Source organism: Mesitornis unicolor, unplaced genomic scaffold, assembly GCF_000695765.1.
Source record: "Mesitornis unicolor isolate BGI_N332 unplaced genomic scaffold, ASM69576v1 scaffold19749, whole genome shotgun sequence".
In the NCBI taxonomy this organism is placed as follows: domain Eukaryota; kingdom Metazoa; phylum Chordata; class Aves; order Mesitornithiformes; family Mesitornithidae; genus Mesitornis; species Mesitornis unicolor.
Window position 1 is genome coordinate 6,217 of NW_010208186.1, and position 17,500 is coordinate 23,716.

General features: G+C 48.7%; 1 protein-coding gene across 1 annotated transcript in view; it reads left to right on the forward strand.

Annotated features, from left to right (window-relative positions):
• The window catches only part of FMNL2 (formin-like 2), a gene marked incomplete at both ends in the record, with an annotated part of 36,991 nt that overhangs the window by 1,154 nt on the left and 18,337 nt on the right, over positions 1–17,500 (forward strand). The window contains 4 exons of the mRNA XM_010192412.1: positions 4,976–5,056; positions 7,927–8,003; positions 9,482–9,565; positions 11,274–11,426. Coding sequence (XP_010190714.1) covers positions 4,976–5,056; positions 7,927–8,003; positions 9,482–9,565; positions 11,274–11,426 — 395 coding nt within the window. The remainder of the gene's footprint in view (positions 1–4,975; positions 5,057–7,926; positions 8,004–9,481; positions 9,566–11,273; positions 11,427–17,500) is intronic.

Here is a 17,500-nt window from a genome sequence, read left to right on the forward strand (position 1 = left end):
GGGCTCCCACCTCGCAGCGGATCCGCCCTTGGCGACGTGCAGCTGCTGCTGATTCACTGCCTGGCTCTGCGGAGAGATAGGAGGGATGGGAATCTGCAATGTGGGAGTCGTCCCCTATCTTCATCCTTGCACAACACCGGGTTGGGCTGAGTCCGCTTCCCGTCGCTTGCAGAACGAGCCCAATGCGGCGAGGATCCCAAAGGGACAGGAGGGGACGTGTGCCACCCTTGTGAGGGGCTGTGGATCCGTCCCCTGGCTGTGTCCCCAGTGGGTTCTTGCTGTAAATTGGAGCAGCACGAGGTCTGTGAAAGCACCAGGATGCAGCATATGGGGTGTGAAATATTTATATCTGTCCACGTAATGATGGTGCGTGGCTAAAAGTGCTTCCAGGAATAGATTAGGTACAGAATGTGTGTGGATGCTGATTTTCACTGCTGTTTTCTATTGGTATATCGCCCATTACAGCATTTTTCACCCCCTTTCTGCACGGTGAAGGGCTGAGGGTACAAATTAATGTAACAGCTTGAGGAAATTAAGTCTTACCTTCCTGTGCTGGTTTCCAGCTTAGGTCTGAAAGGAAAAAGAGTCCCGAGGTCGCTCTTAAATGCTGTTTTCTAAATACTCTGTAAAGCAAACTGTGGCCATTTGTCTGTGAAATGTGTTGAGAATATCAAGGGAGACTTGGGCCCCTAAGAGGAATTCTCACTTTTGCAGAAGTGAGATTAATGAGAGCGAGGAGCTACCAGTCTGGTAGTAGCATTGGTAATAGTAATGGTAGTAACAGTGGTAGTAATAACACCGACAATATCAACAACGATGATATTAGTATTAGTATTAGTATTAGTATGGGTTGTGGGGCACTCATCCCATGTGTTATTGTCTGTTCCTCTCTCCAAAAGCCTTGCAAGCCATTGCTGCTGGTGTCCTGACAGCTCTCCCAGCCTCTCAGGCGCAGCGTACAAGGAGGAGAAGCAGTGAACCAGTGACCCTGTTGCCCATCTTGGAGAGGACCCAATGGTGGTCGTTTTTGGGGTGGCGCTGGGAAGGATCCAGGGAAGGAAGAGGGTCCTGTTTCCTGGCATGGTGGGCCACCCTTTTGGTGTGCCCTGGGCCTCTTTACCCAGCTGCGTGCCCTGGGCTGTTACAGAGGGGACAGGGATGTGGAGGTTGGGGACATCTTCCAAAGTTCTTCGTTGCCCTCTAATGGCAAATTGTGGCAGGGGCATCACCACATCCTCCCCTTTGGAGCACTGGGGGTGTGTGTGGGGGAAATAACACATTAAGAGACCTCAGATGCGAGCTGTGTGGTTTACATCTAAAATATCCTCACTGAGGTATCTGTAAACTCTCTCTCTTTCCTAATTAAACTCCAAATGAAGGCAGATGCCTGTTTCCCCGTTGGAAACACAGCCCTGGGTGACAAACCATGCCCTGTTCACCACTGACTCCTGTCCCTCAGCCCCTCATCTCCCCATCCTTTAAACCCCTCCAGGGCTGGGGACTCCACCACTACCCTGGGCAGCCCCTGCCAGTCCTTGATAACCTTTTCATAAAGAAATTTCTCCCAAAATCCAACCTCACCCTCCCCTGACACAACTTGAGGCCGTTTCCTCTTGTCCCATCACTTCTTCCTTGAGAGACCAGCACCCACTGGGTGATGATGGGATGGGTGATGATGGGACGGGGGGTGACTGGGGGTTACCATATGGTGCCATTAACCCCTTGGCAGCAGGGATTTGGGTTTTGTTGACATCATTCAATAATCACACATATATCACACATATAAAGTGATGTACTGTCCTGCCTGCTTGCCTGACCTACGTGAATCCTAGGAATGAACCGAGTTAGTGAGGGTAATAATAATAATAATAATAATAATAATAATGATGCAGAAAATGGCCTGAATGTTTCTGAAAGCAAAAAAAAAAATCTCTGGAAAAGCCACAATTTCCTGATTCCTGAGTTAATTCGTTTTCCAGATTGGGGTGAACAAGAGATGTGTTGTGTCCTTTGCAGGATCGCATGGAAGAGGAAATGCAGAAATCCAATGGTTCCTCTTTGCCACTGAACGAAAACCCCCTCAGCCCCTTTTTTTTTGTTATCCATCAGAAAATAAAGTACTGATTCTGGAGACTGCTCATAAAAGCAGCACGGGAGTGGTGCTGTACTCCCTATTTGAGCTTTTCCCCTGATTCCTCGTCATTTATAGCCCAAAAGGGGACCAGGACATCTCTGCTCTGATGCCGCTGGCTCCTCACAGCCGCAGCAATTTCCCGAGGAAGAAAAGGCCTTTTATCCTTGGGAAGTGAAGTTAAATTTGCTTTCGAGGTGGCTGACAAAGGCAGGGCCGAGTTCTTGCTGGTCCGCGCCGTTCTCGTTCAGGGCTGCGAGATAGCGGCGGTGCTTGAATGAGTCACGTAGCGGAGATAAAATAGCTTAAATCAGGATTTATTAACTTGGTTGTGTCTGAATGGGCTGGTGGTGGGGCGATGGGGAGGGGAAGCCACCGCGTCCCAGTCGTCGTTTGCTGGGTGAAATTCGGAGCCTCAAGAAGGGGTTTTAAACCTTGCATGTGTGTGGTAGAAATCCCCGAACTCTTAGTTCAAATAGCGTTAAAAATTCTGTGTAAATTCTTATTTTGAAAGCGGATTTGGCCGGTGAGCGGTTGCGAATTGCCAGAAGCGGAGAGGACAAGCAGACAGGAAAAAGCAGTGATTTTTAACTCCTTATTTACAATATCACAGGCAAATGGTTTATAGGTGTGGTAACGCACACCCAGAGGGAGTGGGGAGCCTTGGGCTGCCATTGCCAACGTATCGGCCTCTTACATATAAAATAATTAAAGCTGCATAAAACGAGGCACTGACCGCAGCCAGGAAAGGGCATTTTGAAGGTTAATCCCTCATGGCTTTCCAAAGCAAAAATAATTAAAATACTTTAAGGGACTATGAAAGTATTCCCAGCATCAGTAGATGTTCCCCACAAGCGGTTCTTGATCACCAGAGCATTGCTGGTACCTCTGTTCATGGATAACATCGTTAAAATGCTTCGCCCAAGTAATTCCACTCTGGACTCATGAACAGCATCTTTTGAAATGAAGTTGCTGTAGAGATTAGTACATAAATACATAATTACTGCTGGGTTTTCAGCAAACAAACTAAAACCACGTAGTGTTTGCTTGCAGACGACCAAATGTGCTCCTTGAGGCTCTTGAACCACAGAATCCCAGAACGTGAGGAGCTGGAAGGGCCCTGGAAAGCTCCCCCAGTGCAACCCCTGCCAGAGCAGGAGCACCAGAGCAGTCACACAGGAACACGGCCAGGGCTTTGGGTGTCTGCACACAAGGAGACTCCACAACCTCTCTGGGCAGCCTGGGCCATGCTCCATAACCCTCACACTCACAAAGTTTGGCCTCATCTTCAGCTTGAACCTCCTGTGCTCCAGCTTGGGACCATTGTCCCTTGTCCTGGCATTGGCCATCCCAGAGCAGAGCCTGGCTCCTTCCTCCTGACACTGCCCTTTCCAGATGGATCCCCAGGAATGAGGGCACCCCTCAGGCTCCTCTGCTCCAAGCAAAGTGACTTGTTTGTGTCTGTCTGCCGGGGTGAGGAAGGTTTAAAATGGGTGGATGGATGAAAATTGCTTTCCTTTCAAGTCCCTGTCACCATCCCTGGGTGCTCCCGCTCCCGTTTTTGGGTGAGTTGGGTGCTGGCCATTGCGCTCCTCTCGGGATGCAGCACGTCATTTCTGCTCCTGTTGGTGGAGCTTGGCACATCATCTCCAAACCCATCTCTGACTCCATCCCTAATTCCAGTTAGCAGCAAATTTAACCTAAGCTCTTTTTTAGCTAACAAGGAAATGCCCAATCCCAGGACCGTGTTTGGCCTGCACATACGAAGGTGCACGGAAGCAAAATCCAGTAAAGAAGGAAGTCAGTGCCCCCTGTCTGGCTCTTTTCTGGGGCTGGTGGAGCGCAGGGCAGGTTTTTTAATCCATTTTTTCCTGCTCACCGTGATGAATGACTTATTTTACAGCAAATGGCAAGATAATAACAGGAGCAACTTCTGGTGTTGAGACGGTGCGTCCTGGTAACCGGGCGGCAGCGTCCTGTTCGTTAGGAAATAACTTGGAGATAATGTGGCCAAAATTGCCTCCTGACCTAATACCAGGAATTCAAATATCGGTTATAAAGTGCAGCGTTTCAGGAGGAAATCATTACAAGAGCTTTCCTCAAGGGGAAGGGCAGAATAGCTCCAGATTCCTCCAAGATACAAACAGGATCTGAGCTTTGGGTGATGCTGTGAGCAGGCGTGGACGTGGCAGACTCTGCGCACACCCAGCCGTGGTTCACAGCCGCTGGTGTGGTCCCGTGGGGAGCTGACCCCAGGGCACCATGAACACATTTAATATCATGGAGCTAAAATACTCTTTGTTTATTGCTAATGACCTACTCCTGCATTCACTTCTCTGGAATCCAGATGATTGATGAGACAGATCCTATAACTACACCTTGCAGTGTGTTTTTAGGCTTCTTAAGTGATTGAAAAGGTGTGTTGGCTTTTGCAGTGGTGGCTTTCAGTCCAACATGGACATGGGTCTGCTCTTTTAACGCTTCTCTTTCCTCTCAGTGCTCCTGAAACCCGGTTATTTCAGGTGTGTGTGTTGGTATGTGTAACTAAAATTCAGAATTATCATTGAATACGTAAGGTGTATAAGTCAATATATCCTATATATGAACATAAAATGTCAAAATATCGATGTACATATATATTTATTTGCATGTACGTTGTATATGCATAGGTGATATACTTATGAAGATAAGGTATGTATGTTTAAAACTGTATTTTATATCTATATTGTTTATTAAATATACACTGTTTATATATATACTGTTTATACTGAATATACATGTGTGTACGTGGTAAATGCAGCAGAAGTTATAAAACACTGCTCTTTACTCTTCTGTCCCTCGCAGGAAAGGTTTCAAGTGAAGAATCCCCCGCACACGTACATCCAGAAGCTGAAGGGCTATCTGGACCCGGCCGTCACCAGGAAGGTGAGGATGCTCCTGTTTCCTCTCGCCTGTCCCTCGTTCCTCCGCGAGGATGGACCCGGGGTCCTGGTTCCTTCCTGCCTTTGTGTGCAAGGACCCAAAAACGTCTCTGAGAGGCATCTCAGGGTTGTAGCAAACCACAGAGAGGAGCAAAGAGGAACGGGAAAGGCGCTGCGGTTTGTGCAGCTGAGCAAGGAGGTGTTGCAAAGAGAAGCAGCATCTGACACATGAAGCAGCTTGTTCAGATAACTTCAGCTTCATTAAATAGTCAGACAAATTCCCCACGTGAAGGGATGTTGAAGTTTTAACTCCTTTTCTTGGTATTTACGTGACAGGCTCAGCCCGGTTCTCCTCTCGCTTGTGGTCCCGTCTGAGGTTTCAGGGTTGGGAAGCAAAGACATAACCCGGGGTGTATTTGCTTGGCAGAGCCTCTTCCATCCTTCTGCGTGGTATTTTGTCCAAAATCATTAATTAATCACTCGTGAAAGACTCAGGCGCTTTGCTTGGCCTTTCACATCAACGCCTGCATCCCTGGATGTGGCGCCTGTACCGGGGGGTGTCTTCTGTGGCTGTTTCTGACATTTCTGCAGCGCTCTGACAGGCTTCGCCTGCAGGATTTTAGAATCACACTAAACCTACGTCCCATTTAGGACCAAACCTTTGGTATTTAACCACTGTGGATATCAGCTCGCGTCCTGTGTGCAGAGTCAGAGCCTTTAAAAAACCAGCAAAAAGAGGCAGCGAGCGCAGAGCAAACCCTGCCACTGCCCTGCCCTCTACAATCACCGCTTTGTGAGGCCGAGCAACGAGCCATGGTGGATGCCCTTGGTAAAACACACGTCCTGACACCGAGTACAGCCTGGGTACGGCCGCCGTGGAGGCTCAGCCCCATCCCCGGGGGAGGCGAGGGGCGCGCAGGGGGTATGCGGTGTTTTGGGACAGCGAGGCTGCGGGAACGTCTTCTGACAGTGCTGCTCTTGTTGGGGGCTCTGACAAGGAGAGGAAACCGTTTAGCAGGAAAGCTTGAAATTTTGCCTGTAGCTGATTATAGTTGTTGGGGTTTTTTTAAAAAATACAGTGAACAGGGGTCTTTGTGTTGTTTCTCCTGAAGGGTTTTTGAAATTCATTTAGTGCTTGGCTGTGCTCGGTGGGCACACATTGAAGCCTTTCTTATCCGAGTACCGCTAGGAGAGTCCCATGACAAATGACAAAACCGAAGCAGCCTAAAAATAACTGCGTTGAGTTCCTCTTTTGTTGGGTTATTCCGCGTCTCCAGGAGCCTTTCCTCTGCGGGGGCTGCGGGGTGGAAAGATTGACGCATGGGATTTGTGGATGGGGCGCGACGTTTCGGGGACAGCTCCCCTTCGCCGGGGTTTGCAGTTGTGATTATTGCTGTGATTGAGGTGGTGTCACTGGTTTTGGTGAGTGATGGTCCCTGGTGTGGCCACCTCTGCTGCGAAATGTGCCTTTTGGGCTGGAATTGGGGTCGTGATGGCTCTTCCCAGGACACCGATTGCTTTTCGTCTGAGCTGAGGATCGCAACAGGAAAATGAAAGTGTTGAAATCACACTTCTTAAAAGAAATTGTGGTTTGGTGGCTCCTGGAGCCCAGTGAAAAAGCACAGAGCTGGTGCATTGCTCTGTGCCGGGGGCTGCCCTGTGCTCCCACCCCTTCCTGCAGCTTTACTTTACCTTTATTTACTTTACCTTTACTTCACTTTACCTTTGCTTTGCTCCTAGAGAGCTGAAGCTTTAGATCTCTTGCATTTACAGCATGTAAACCCTCCTGGGATTAAAGATGTGTTTGTCCTTGGGGCTGATTAACCGAGGTCCGGAGCAGCCCTGTGTCTGATCTAAACCCACCTCTTTCCAAGTGAAAATTAATACCGCCTTGTGTCTACCAGGACGTGACCGTGAGCCATCAATTTTGGTCTGGCAGTGCCGTTCTGAGCTGGGATTTGGGATTCGCACCAGTAAGCCACTGGTGCAAACTGGTGTGTGTTAAACCCCTGGTGAACAGGCAGCTGGTAATTTGCACATAGGTCAGCAAGGCAAACTCAATCCTGTCCTTTCACCAGCTGCACCTCAATAAATGAGAGTTATTAACCGCCGAGGAGTCCCCTTGATGTCAGTGTGGGTTCATTGCGGTGCACTGGGAGCAAACCCTTTTTTCCCTGCTATTCAGAGCATAGCCCTGCCTGCAGCAGCATCGCCTGCGTCCCAAATAACCCATGTGTGATAACCCACGACCAGGTTGGATGTCGAGTGCTGAATTTCCAAGGTGATTTTCATTCACAAATGGACAGAAAAGAAGCAACTCTACAGGCTTTTGGTTTTCTTCATCCTGGAAACTCAAAAAAGTAGAGGGAGCAGACGTTATTTTTCTGAGTTCATCTTCATTGACTGTAAAGTGTTCACAGAATCACAGAATGGCTCGGTTGGAAAAGCCCTCTGAGATCATCACGTCCAACTGCTCCTGTGTGCCCCCTAAACCATATCCCTAAGTACCTCGTCTACCCGCTCTTTAAACACATCCAGGGATGGTGACTCCACCACCTCCCTGGGCAGCCTGTGCCAGCTTCTGACGACCCTCTCAGTAAAGAACTTCCTCCTTATCTCTAACCTGAACCTCCCTTGGCACAGCTTGGTGCCGTTTCCCCTTGTTCTATCCCCATTACCTGGGAGAAGAGACCAGCACCCACCTCTCTACAACCTCCCTTGAGGCAGTTGGAGGTGTTGTTGCATTCCTCAGGATTCAGAGGGATTCTCAGTTTGCCTCATTGTTTTATTTATTCACTCTGCACTGTGTGAGATGCTGATGTTTTTAGTAGCATCACATGAGGGTAATTGTTATTTTTGCCTCCTCAATTCCAGAAATTCAGAAGACGAGTGCAGGAGTCTACCCAAGTACTCCGAGAACTGGAGATTTCCTTAAGAACAAACCACATCGGGTAAGGGTTTTTAATGACCTCTGCTCTAATATTTGGGGTTTTTTTACGTCTACCGATGGATCTCTTTGAGAAAACACCTCTTTGCATGTCAACCTATGATACCACTTGATGGATCATTAAAGCCTGAAGGGCTCAGTTCAGGGATATCTGGGCATCTCAGGAGAATAATTCAGCTTTAATCCTTTCATGAGAGGGCTCATCCACAGCTGTGAAAAGATTGCAGTCAGTGAGCTTGATTGCAGCTAGAATAGTAATAGCATTGCAGCTATAAATATATATATATATATATAAACCCCCATGCTGGTTTATAGCTTCAACGTGATGCAGTTCATGAAGCCTGGCTGTGAGTGATATTCCCAGTACTTTACTTCTGCGAAGCACAAAATTACTCTCAAATAGCAGAAGTAAAAGAATTTTACCATTTTTATCATTCCTGTCTGCATTTCCACCTTTCCCACATCTCTGCTCTGGGTCTTGGCACCAGAAGCCAGATCAGCACCCGTATGTCAGCTGGGGAGGTTTCTTCAGTGTTTTATTTCATGACCACACCACGTATCCAGCTCACTTACATTGATTTTACAGGATGCTGCTCTTACTGTGAGGAAACAAAGGTGTTTTAAACTGCGGGGGTGTTTTAAGCTGCCGTCTCTCTATGAGATCCATCTCCCCAGCGTGATGTGCACAGCACCATCGCAAATACTTGAACCAAACCTCTCCCACACCCCTGCCCTGGCTCCTGCTGTGTTTTCCCTTCTTTTCCAACACAAAGGATTCCTCACCAGGGATTTGGGGCATCCAAAGCTTGACACTGCAGATTTATGACAGCTTTTGGATGCATAGAAAGACCCGTGATGGTCCAGCAGTAAATAAAAGAGCCTGACAAGACCAATGTTCATTCATGTGATGTGTTTCCAAATACATTTTCTAAAAAGGCCTGGCTGTTATTTTAGCAGGTAAATAGCAAAAAGATTTAAAGCCCAAAGACTGGAATAACTCCGAGGTGATGGATTCCCACTCCTCAGTGACTCACCTGGGTTTGTTCCCAAATGCATGGATTTTCAAACTTCACTTGGCGTTTTTGAAAGCTTTGGATAAAACTGCCTTTTTGGAGTTAAAGATTCTTTTGCATAGTTCTTGGGGACCAAAATTCACAGCAATAGGTTAACTCAGTACTTGGAAGAGCAAACATCTAGAGGGTGCAGAGGGGTTTTTGTATTTGGGGTTTTCTTGTGGAATGTTTTTCTCATCATAGTGCTGCAAAAAAGCTTGTTTCAGTACTTTGTAAAGTCCTCTGAAGGACTCTGGTTTAAAATCCTCTAAATAATGAATGGCATTTTTAAAAAGTTCTCCTTTGCTGAGTGAGAAGCAAAGTTTTGCTCAGCAGCGCTGCCTTTGCTGCCTCTGCTTTATCCGACCAGAGCTGTGGTGACTGCCCAAAGCCTGGGAAACGCTCTGATATCTCCTGATTTTTCTAACAGATGGGTCAGGGAGTTCCTGAATGAAGAAAACAAAGGCCTGGACGTTCTGGTGGAGTACTTGTCCTTTGCACAGTACGCAGTCACGTAAGTAAGAGCCCGATGCTCAGCTCTCCCCGCAGCAGAGCTTTCCTGCTGGTGTCTCAGTACGGTGCTGTGGATGCACCCTAAAGCAGAGCAGACGGTGTCCTGCTTTACTGGAACAGGCCCATAAAATCACTTTTCTGTTCAGGAAAGCTGCATTTCTGCACAGGCTGCAGCACTCGAAGGGATGAAAGGGATCAGACACTGTGGGTCAGTTTTTGGCCAGCTCTGGTGTGCAGTGATCAAGGTCTGCAGCAGTTTTGGGTTACCCAGGTACATAAACTGAGGGGAGCCAAACCCAGGGCAGCTGACCCCAGTGGCCAACAGGATTATCCACATCATGAATGTCACACTCACTGTGAATTGGGGAGTTTATTGGGGGCCCTCTTTCCTTGGTGGCTGCCACCCGCAGAGGGTCTCACCCATCATTCTGCTCCCAAGGCCACTCCCCAACTTGTGACCCTCTCAGCTTGCGACCACTGCATCGGCAGCGTATAACTCCCTGTAATTTATATTAATACAGTTATTAATACTGACTGTTATTATTATTATTTTATTAAATCTGTTCCTATTTCACCCCACGGGTCTCCTTTCCTTTTCCCAATTCTCCTCCCTGGCTGGGGAGGAGCTGTGGGGTGACAGCACAGCTGCCCAAACCACAATAAATGGTAACGCCAGTCCAAAACTATGGGTTCATAACGTGTTGCAGGGGAAAAAAAAGCAAATTGGGGAAAAAAATCAGCTTTCGTTAATTGTTATGTCACACAATTTGAGATAGGTGTTCAGCTGAGGAGCTGGTTTTGTATAGCCACAGGATTTCACTTTATGGGGTATTGCAGCAGCAGATTTTGGTATAAGATTGCATGAAAAGAAGCGGTAAGTTAATGCCATTGGAGTCAGGAACTCGAGCCGAGCAGAGTTGGCGTTTTCCTTGCAGAAAAGATGCCATCAGACGTACTTGTATCATCGCACAGAAAAGAGATTTTTTTTGGTGGGGTTGCAGTAAAATTAATGAAGGAAAATGATACGTTTTAAAACGGTGCTGACGCTGGAAAAGACTGCGCGCAGCAGAAGGAAGTGTTTGCGTATGGCTTTCCTCCTAAAATTATACAAATGGAGGCAAAGTTAGCCTGCTGGGTTTTTCCCCTCTCCGGCGTGGTAAACATGAGTAATAACCTCAAAAGCTGCGAGGGGAACAAGCCATTTCTGCTTGAAATAGCAGCGCAGTGGGCAGTGAGTCAGCAATCAAGGAAAATCCGCAGTGATGGTGGTAATTTATTACATACGGTGAGGGCCAAGGGGGCAGCGTAAACGCTCGGGCACGTCTTGGTGCAGGAAACTGAGTCAGTACTTGCATAACTGATTGATTGATTGACTGAAATGAAATGGAGACTGCTTTCAGCTTTCTCCCTCTTTCCTTCTTTGCTCTTCATCAGCAAAGCGGCCAGTATTGTGTTTATTTGAAGTAGGATAATACGTAGATGTTGGGTTCTTCTGGAATTGTGTGCCCGTGGGGTTTGCGTCTCCCTTTCTCCAGGTCCCGATTTGCTGCAGTTGGAGCTGGGGCCAAATTGCATCCAAGGGGCAGTTTCCCTGCGTTGCTTTCCTCTTCTTTGTCAGCTTTTGGGACCCACTCAAACCTGCAAACGTTGGGAAAACACAACGTGCATCTTTTCTGCCTAATTCTGTTGGAATTTCTGCTTCCTTTCAGGTTTGACTTTGAGAGCCTGGAGAACAACGTGGAGACCTCGATGGACAAGTCCAAACCTTGGAGCCGATCCATCGAGGACCTGCACAGGGGCAGCAATTTGCCCTCCCCGGTTGGCAACAGCATTTCCCGCTCGGGCCGACACTCGACGCTACGGTAAGGACTTGAAATAAGTAGGAAGTGTGTCCTTGTGCTGACGGTTTTGAGGTGGAAAGAAGTGCTAAGCAATGCCACGGGCAGCAGGACAGCCATTGAGGAAATGGCAGGAGTAATTCTGCCTCTCGGTGTCAGGATGTGTTTCCATCAGGTGCAGTGTGCCTCGCAGGGAGGAAGCGGTTCCTCCTCTCCAAAACGTGTCTCAAGGTTTCCATGGACCCAGCCAGTCTGGGGCTCCCATCTGGTGTCTCATCCAAAAAGGTCTCTTCTAGCAGCACATTCCTTTCCTTGCTGCTACAAACACGGTTTTTTTGTTACGAAAAGGCCTCTTCCATCCTTCAAACCTGCTGTTGATTCTGGCACCACCCCAGGCTTTACGGTGAAGTCTCCTCTTTCCTAATACTGGGGTTTTTTTGAGTTTGTGGAAAAGGCAGGATCCCTTCCCAAGGCTGAACGGCCATCAACTCAGTCACCTCAGTGTTACAAACCCCACTAAGCACTGTTACGTAGTGCTGTGAGCACGACGGAGTCCAAAAATGATGGAGCCAGCGAGGGCTTGCAGCTTTTTCCTGCATGCTCCAGCTGAGGCTCAGTTTTGGTTTGCCAGTCCATGGTACTGTTGGGTTTGCAGTTGATGTGGAGTGAGCGCTTCCACCCACAGCCCGAGGGGTAGCAGATGCAGTTCCTGGAAAAGATGCAGACTCATCAGATCATTAAGATTTGAAAAGACCTCTAAGATCATCGAGTCCAGCCGTGGAGTTCACGGATGTCAGGCACAGCCACACCGTTCAGGGAGGAAATCCAGGCACTGAGTGCAGCAGAATCGCTTGAGCAGCTGATGTTTTAATGTTGTGGAGGTGTTGTTAGTGGTTTTTCTTCCCTTTGATCTTAATGACTGTGACGGGAGCGGTAGAGCCCTGTGCTTGCAGGATGCCTGACTGCGCTGCCTTGTGATTAGCCACACTGGAAATGGTAACTCGGCTATACATTACATGTCTCTCACGTGTTTTCTCTTCATTTCCTTCCATCCTTTTTCCGTTTTCACACCCCCTTTATCCCTTACCTGTTTCATTTCCCATTTCGATGTCTCCATCCTTGCATCCTTCGCTCCCCTCCCTCTTTCAAACGCTCTTCTCCGCTCCTCTCTCTCGCACCCTCCCCTCCTCTGCCCTCTCCCTCCTCTCACGCCCCATCAGATGGGTTTCTCTGCCCGAGCACCTTCCGTTCAAACGCCGCCAGAGCTGCTTTTCGGCCAACTGCCTCTGGAGCGGCTTCACTTGGCGCTCTGCTGATGAGGCCTCGAGCCGGAAAATCTCGTAAGTCCCAAGTGCGAGGTGCCCCGCGGCACGGGCAGGGCATGGGAGCTGCCGCCGCCCCCCCATGCCGTATAATTTGGTAATCCTGCGTCTTGGGGAAGCGGCGGCGAGTTTCCAGTCTCCCAAAACGTGTGGTTATCACATTATAACTTCAAAGGGTAGTCTGCTTCCGTAGAGTGGGGTTTGCTGAGGGAAAATGGGTTTTGCTTTGAAGTAAGGTACGAGTTTTCTGTGTCGTATTGCACGTAGTGGTGTTAGTTTCATGCCTAAGACGTGGAGCCCTTAGCCGTGTTATTTCATCTTTTTTTATTACAAATAGAGGCTTCTACATCCAGAACTGGCACAGAGATGTAACCTGGTACAGTGGTTTCCAGCCCCCTCCTGCCTGCAGAGCCAGCTTCGTACAGCTTGGGCAGAAATCATCCAGCATTTACATAGAATTAGCATCTTTGCTTTGCGTTTCATAAAAACAAGAATCTTGTGTTTTAAAAGTGGGGTTTTTCAATAGCTGGGGACTGTGTGTCGTCAAAAATGTAAAGGATAAAAGTAGGTGGGAAGTTTTTAAGGAGAGTGTTTTGTCTAATTAGTAAATATTGGTTAAATATTGGTTAACTGAAGCAGAGTCTTTTCCTGAGAACAAGCTAGGTGCTCATCAGGGTGTGCAGGGTGGCATTTTGGGTCAAAACCAGGCGTTTCCTGCCCTCTTTGCTGGGTAGACAACGTGTCTGGGACATGAGGAGACCCAGGCCATGGGGTCTTCGCTATGGAAGCTCCTCTTCTGACTTTGCTACAAGCTCATTAAACAGAGAGAGAGGAAGAAGCGGATGGAAAAGGAGAAAGCTGACAAACTTAACAGGGTGATTCAAAATTCAGGAGCTGGACTCAGCCCTGCTATGCCATAACACGATGAAAAACGAGAACAGATTTGGCCTGGGTTCCTCTTCATTAAAACAGCAAGAAAATTAGGGGAGGCAGTGTTTCCTGCCGGCTTTTACACCGTTCTTTCTCATTTTTTGCTGCCCTGCATGGTTGGTATCCACATTTAATTACCACAGATTGAATAGGAGATAAGCACAGAGCAACCCAGGGAGGCACCGGCAGGGTTTATACCCTCGCACGCTGGTAAATGATGCGGCTCCATCATTCCCAGTTTGTGATGGGAGCTCATGGGACGTGGGCACGGAGGCTTTGGCCGCCCATGTCCAGTCGTGACTTTAACCGCCTGCCCTGGCTCTTTCAGTAGGGCTGAACCCTGCCAATTCCCTGCTCGTGGGGTTTCCTTGGCAACTGAGGGCTTTCTTTTTTAAGAGAAGGCGCAGGGATTTGGGAAGCAAACACCAAAATGAGGGCAGAAGGATTAAAAACGGGGATGAACCTTTGGGGATTTTACTGCTGCTTTTTTTTTGGGGGGGGGAGAAGAGCATTACTTTCACATGAGAGTCGTACTATGCTGTCAGATAAATATTAATGCAGGCTTTGCAGCATCCCAGCCCATTAGAAATTCCCTTTCTTCCCAGTCAAATACTTGAATGTTTCTGTGGATTGAGCTGAGAAACTTCTTTTCTTTCTTTAAAACGTGAGGAATCGATAGCGAGAGCGTGATCCAGGCAAGTGCATCTTAATCCATACACGGGCTTCGAATGCGTTCAATAACCAGGCTCAATTTGGACTCATTTGACCCCTGCAGAGGGGTGCAAATTCAGGATCTCCACGTCCAGCAGAGGAGATCACAGAAACCCAGAGCTTCTCCAAGGCCTTGCATTTCCAGAGTCCCTTTTTGCTGTCAGAAGGATTTCCCCAAGGCAACCACCACCTCCTCCAAACCACCAGCAGCACCAAAATCCCAAAAACGCCATCCAAAAAGCACCAAACCCCAATGAAAAGCAGGAGTCCCGGCCCACATGGAGCTGGGTGTGCTGCCGTGGGACGCTGAGGTCCATCCTGGGCTGTCCTCTGCTCGCGTTGCTCAGACAAACGAGGGTGTGATGTTGCTTTAGACAGAAATGCTAGGAGAAACCAGCCGTAACTTGTAGTTGTTCCCAACGCCGTGCATTAGAAGTCTGCCTACGCCACTTGTTTTACGCAGGGAAGTCCTCCCGTTGAAGCTGGTGGAGATCCAGGAGTTTATTGAGGTCTGTGCTCGCTTACCATGGTGGAAAGGGCTTGGATTTACTCTGAGTATCCCAATTTGTTGCCTAGGTGGTTTAATTATCCATCTGCGGATCTCCTGCACCAGAAAACACCTTTGTGCCTTGCGTTTCCTAGGTCTCGGTTGTTCAAAGTGATGAGACCCGGATGCAATGGGCAAGAAAAACAACCTTAAACCTTACTGTGTGTTTGGGTTTAGCTGAATTCAGCCCAGATTCAGCCTCGCTTTTCGCTGGTTTTGGTTTTCCCCTGTGGGTGCAGTGTCCTGGATCCTGACTCCAGCAGCAAAGGGGCTGTGGAGCGGCTCCCTCCACACCCCAAATCCCGTCCCCATGGCCGTGGCTGCAGGAGGAAAGCATTACACGCTGCAGGGGCTTGCATGTGGTCGGGTTTTCTGTTTCTCCCCTTTTTTTGGGGGTGGTTTTCTTTTCAGCAGTGAGGTTTTCTAGTTCTTCTTTAAAGGAGGGGGCGGAGGAAAGCAAAGAGGAACCATCTGAGTTTAATTACCAGGATAAATATACTCTGGGTGACATAATCTTTGACCTGCAGCAGACAGGAAATCAAGCCCAACGATTCGGCCAGATGTTTGGTAACGAGAAGTGAAATAAAAGCAAGAGGAGACGATCCACCCTGGGTTGAGTCATGGAGTGTAAAGGGAGGTGTCGGAGCTACCGCCTTCGGGAGGGGAGCAAACACCATCGGGGTCGTTGCGATTGCCACTGACACAGAGAAACCGTCCTCAGCCTTGGTCCCGGTGTGCGGAGTCGTCGTACAAGGGTTTCTGTGCCAAAAAACCCCTCGTTAACTCTTGGCAGCCGTGCCTACGTGAAGAAATTTGCATCTGCCAAAGGGAAGCGATGGAAATCTGGGGCAGGATCCCGTCTGCGCGGGAGAGATTTCCTCTGCAGTGCAGCCCTCGACTGCGTGTCCTGCGCCCGTTTCCCAGCCTGATCGGGAGCTACAACGGGTGGAGCTCTGAGTAGCCATGATGGGAGCTCTGAGTATCCCTGATGAGGGCTCTGAGTATCCATGGTGGCAGCTCTGAGTATCCCCTATGAGAGCTCTGAGTATCCCTGATGGCAGCTCTGAGTATCCCTGACAGGAGCTCTGAGTATCCCTGATGGCAGCTCTGAGTATCCCCTGTGAGAGCTCTGAGTATCCCCTATGAGAGCTCTGAGTATCCCCGATGGCAGCTCCTAACTTTGCACCATGGCTTGGGGATGCCCAGGGTGGACAATTCCCTCTCCCGTTCCCAGGGAGATCAGACCCCACGTGGTCCACGCTCCTGGAAACGCCAAATTCTGACCTTATACTCATCTTTTCTCAGTTTAAGGAGATTTGCTCCCATTTTTTACAGCTGACAAAACCCTTATCAGATATCTGAAGGCATTCTGCAGTGTAAGGAGTTGATACACCAGTCTCCGAGGAGGATTTTTGCTGCTTCTCTCAGTAGCGTGATAAAGACCTAATTACTCTGCTTATTTAAAATTTAAAGAACAATAATGTATGCAGCCTTTGGTAGTTGGAGAAACCATCTCCGTATGACTGGAAATGACTTTTAAATCCTTTTATCGTGGTGTTTTTCACATTAAGTGTGGACGTACCCTAATGTGGTGTGGTTGCGGCCAACACTGGTGGCGTTTCCACACTTCCCAGTTCAGACTCCACCAGGGCTCCCAGTTAAAGGTTGTGCTGCTCCTCTTGTCTTGAGAAGGGAGATTTGAATGAGTCCCCGGAGCCGAGGTGAACTGCAGCACCCATCGAAGTGCTCGTGGGGACTTGGGGACAGCCCCATGGCGCAGGGAGCACCCTGATCCCATCCCATCTGATCCCCAAAATTCGGCTCCCGTGCTGTAACCGCTCGCAGTTCTCCAGCAAAATTAGGTCACGTTTCCCGCAAACCTGAGATGTGCCTGGAGTGCTCTGAGCTGATTTATGCATTCGTCTGTATGGGGGGAAAAGAAAAAGCAACAGCAAAGCAGTTTGAGTGAATTCTGCTTTGAATTTTGGGGTTTCTTTCATCTCGGCGCTTGCGGAGAATGAAAGCCCAGGGAAGTCACTGCCGAAGCCCGGGAGTCGCTGTCTCGGCGCCGACAGGGAGGGTTTGCACCACGTTCTGCTCTCGTCCCATACAGGGGGCTGCACCCCTGGAGCACCCAGACCCCCCCAAAAGCTGCCTCCTCCTTTTTGGGTTGGGAAATGAGACATTTAGCAAGTGTCAGAGTCCTTTTGTGTCTAATGAGTCAGCCGAGTCTGTCAGTGCTTGCTCATGTATTTAAGATTCATCTTTATTATTATTGTTATTAACAGTAATAATGATCATCAGTGATTGGCGTGGATGAGACAAGTAACTGCTCAACAGCAGCAGCAATAAACAGGGCAGGCTTCCCAAATACACTCGAAGACAGGGTAAGCAGTGAAGTGTGGTAACACCAAAGCCCTGTCTTGCATTTCGGTGCCTGCCGAGGGGTTTTGGTGGCCGCCGAGCCAATGCCCTTCTGGTCCCTGCCCTCACCTGCGAATCTCTGGATGCCGCAGCCCTGTTAAAAGAGTTTCTTGCCCGAAATCCTCATCCTTCTGCTTATTCATTATCACAAATGGAAGAACATA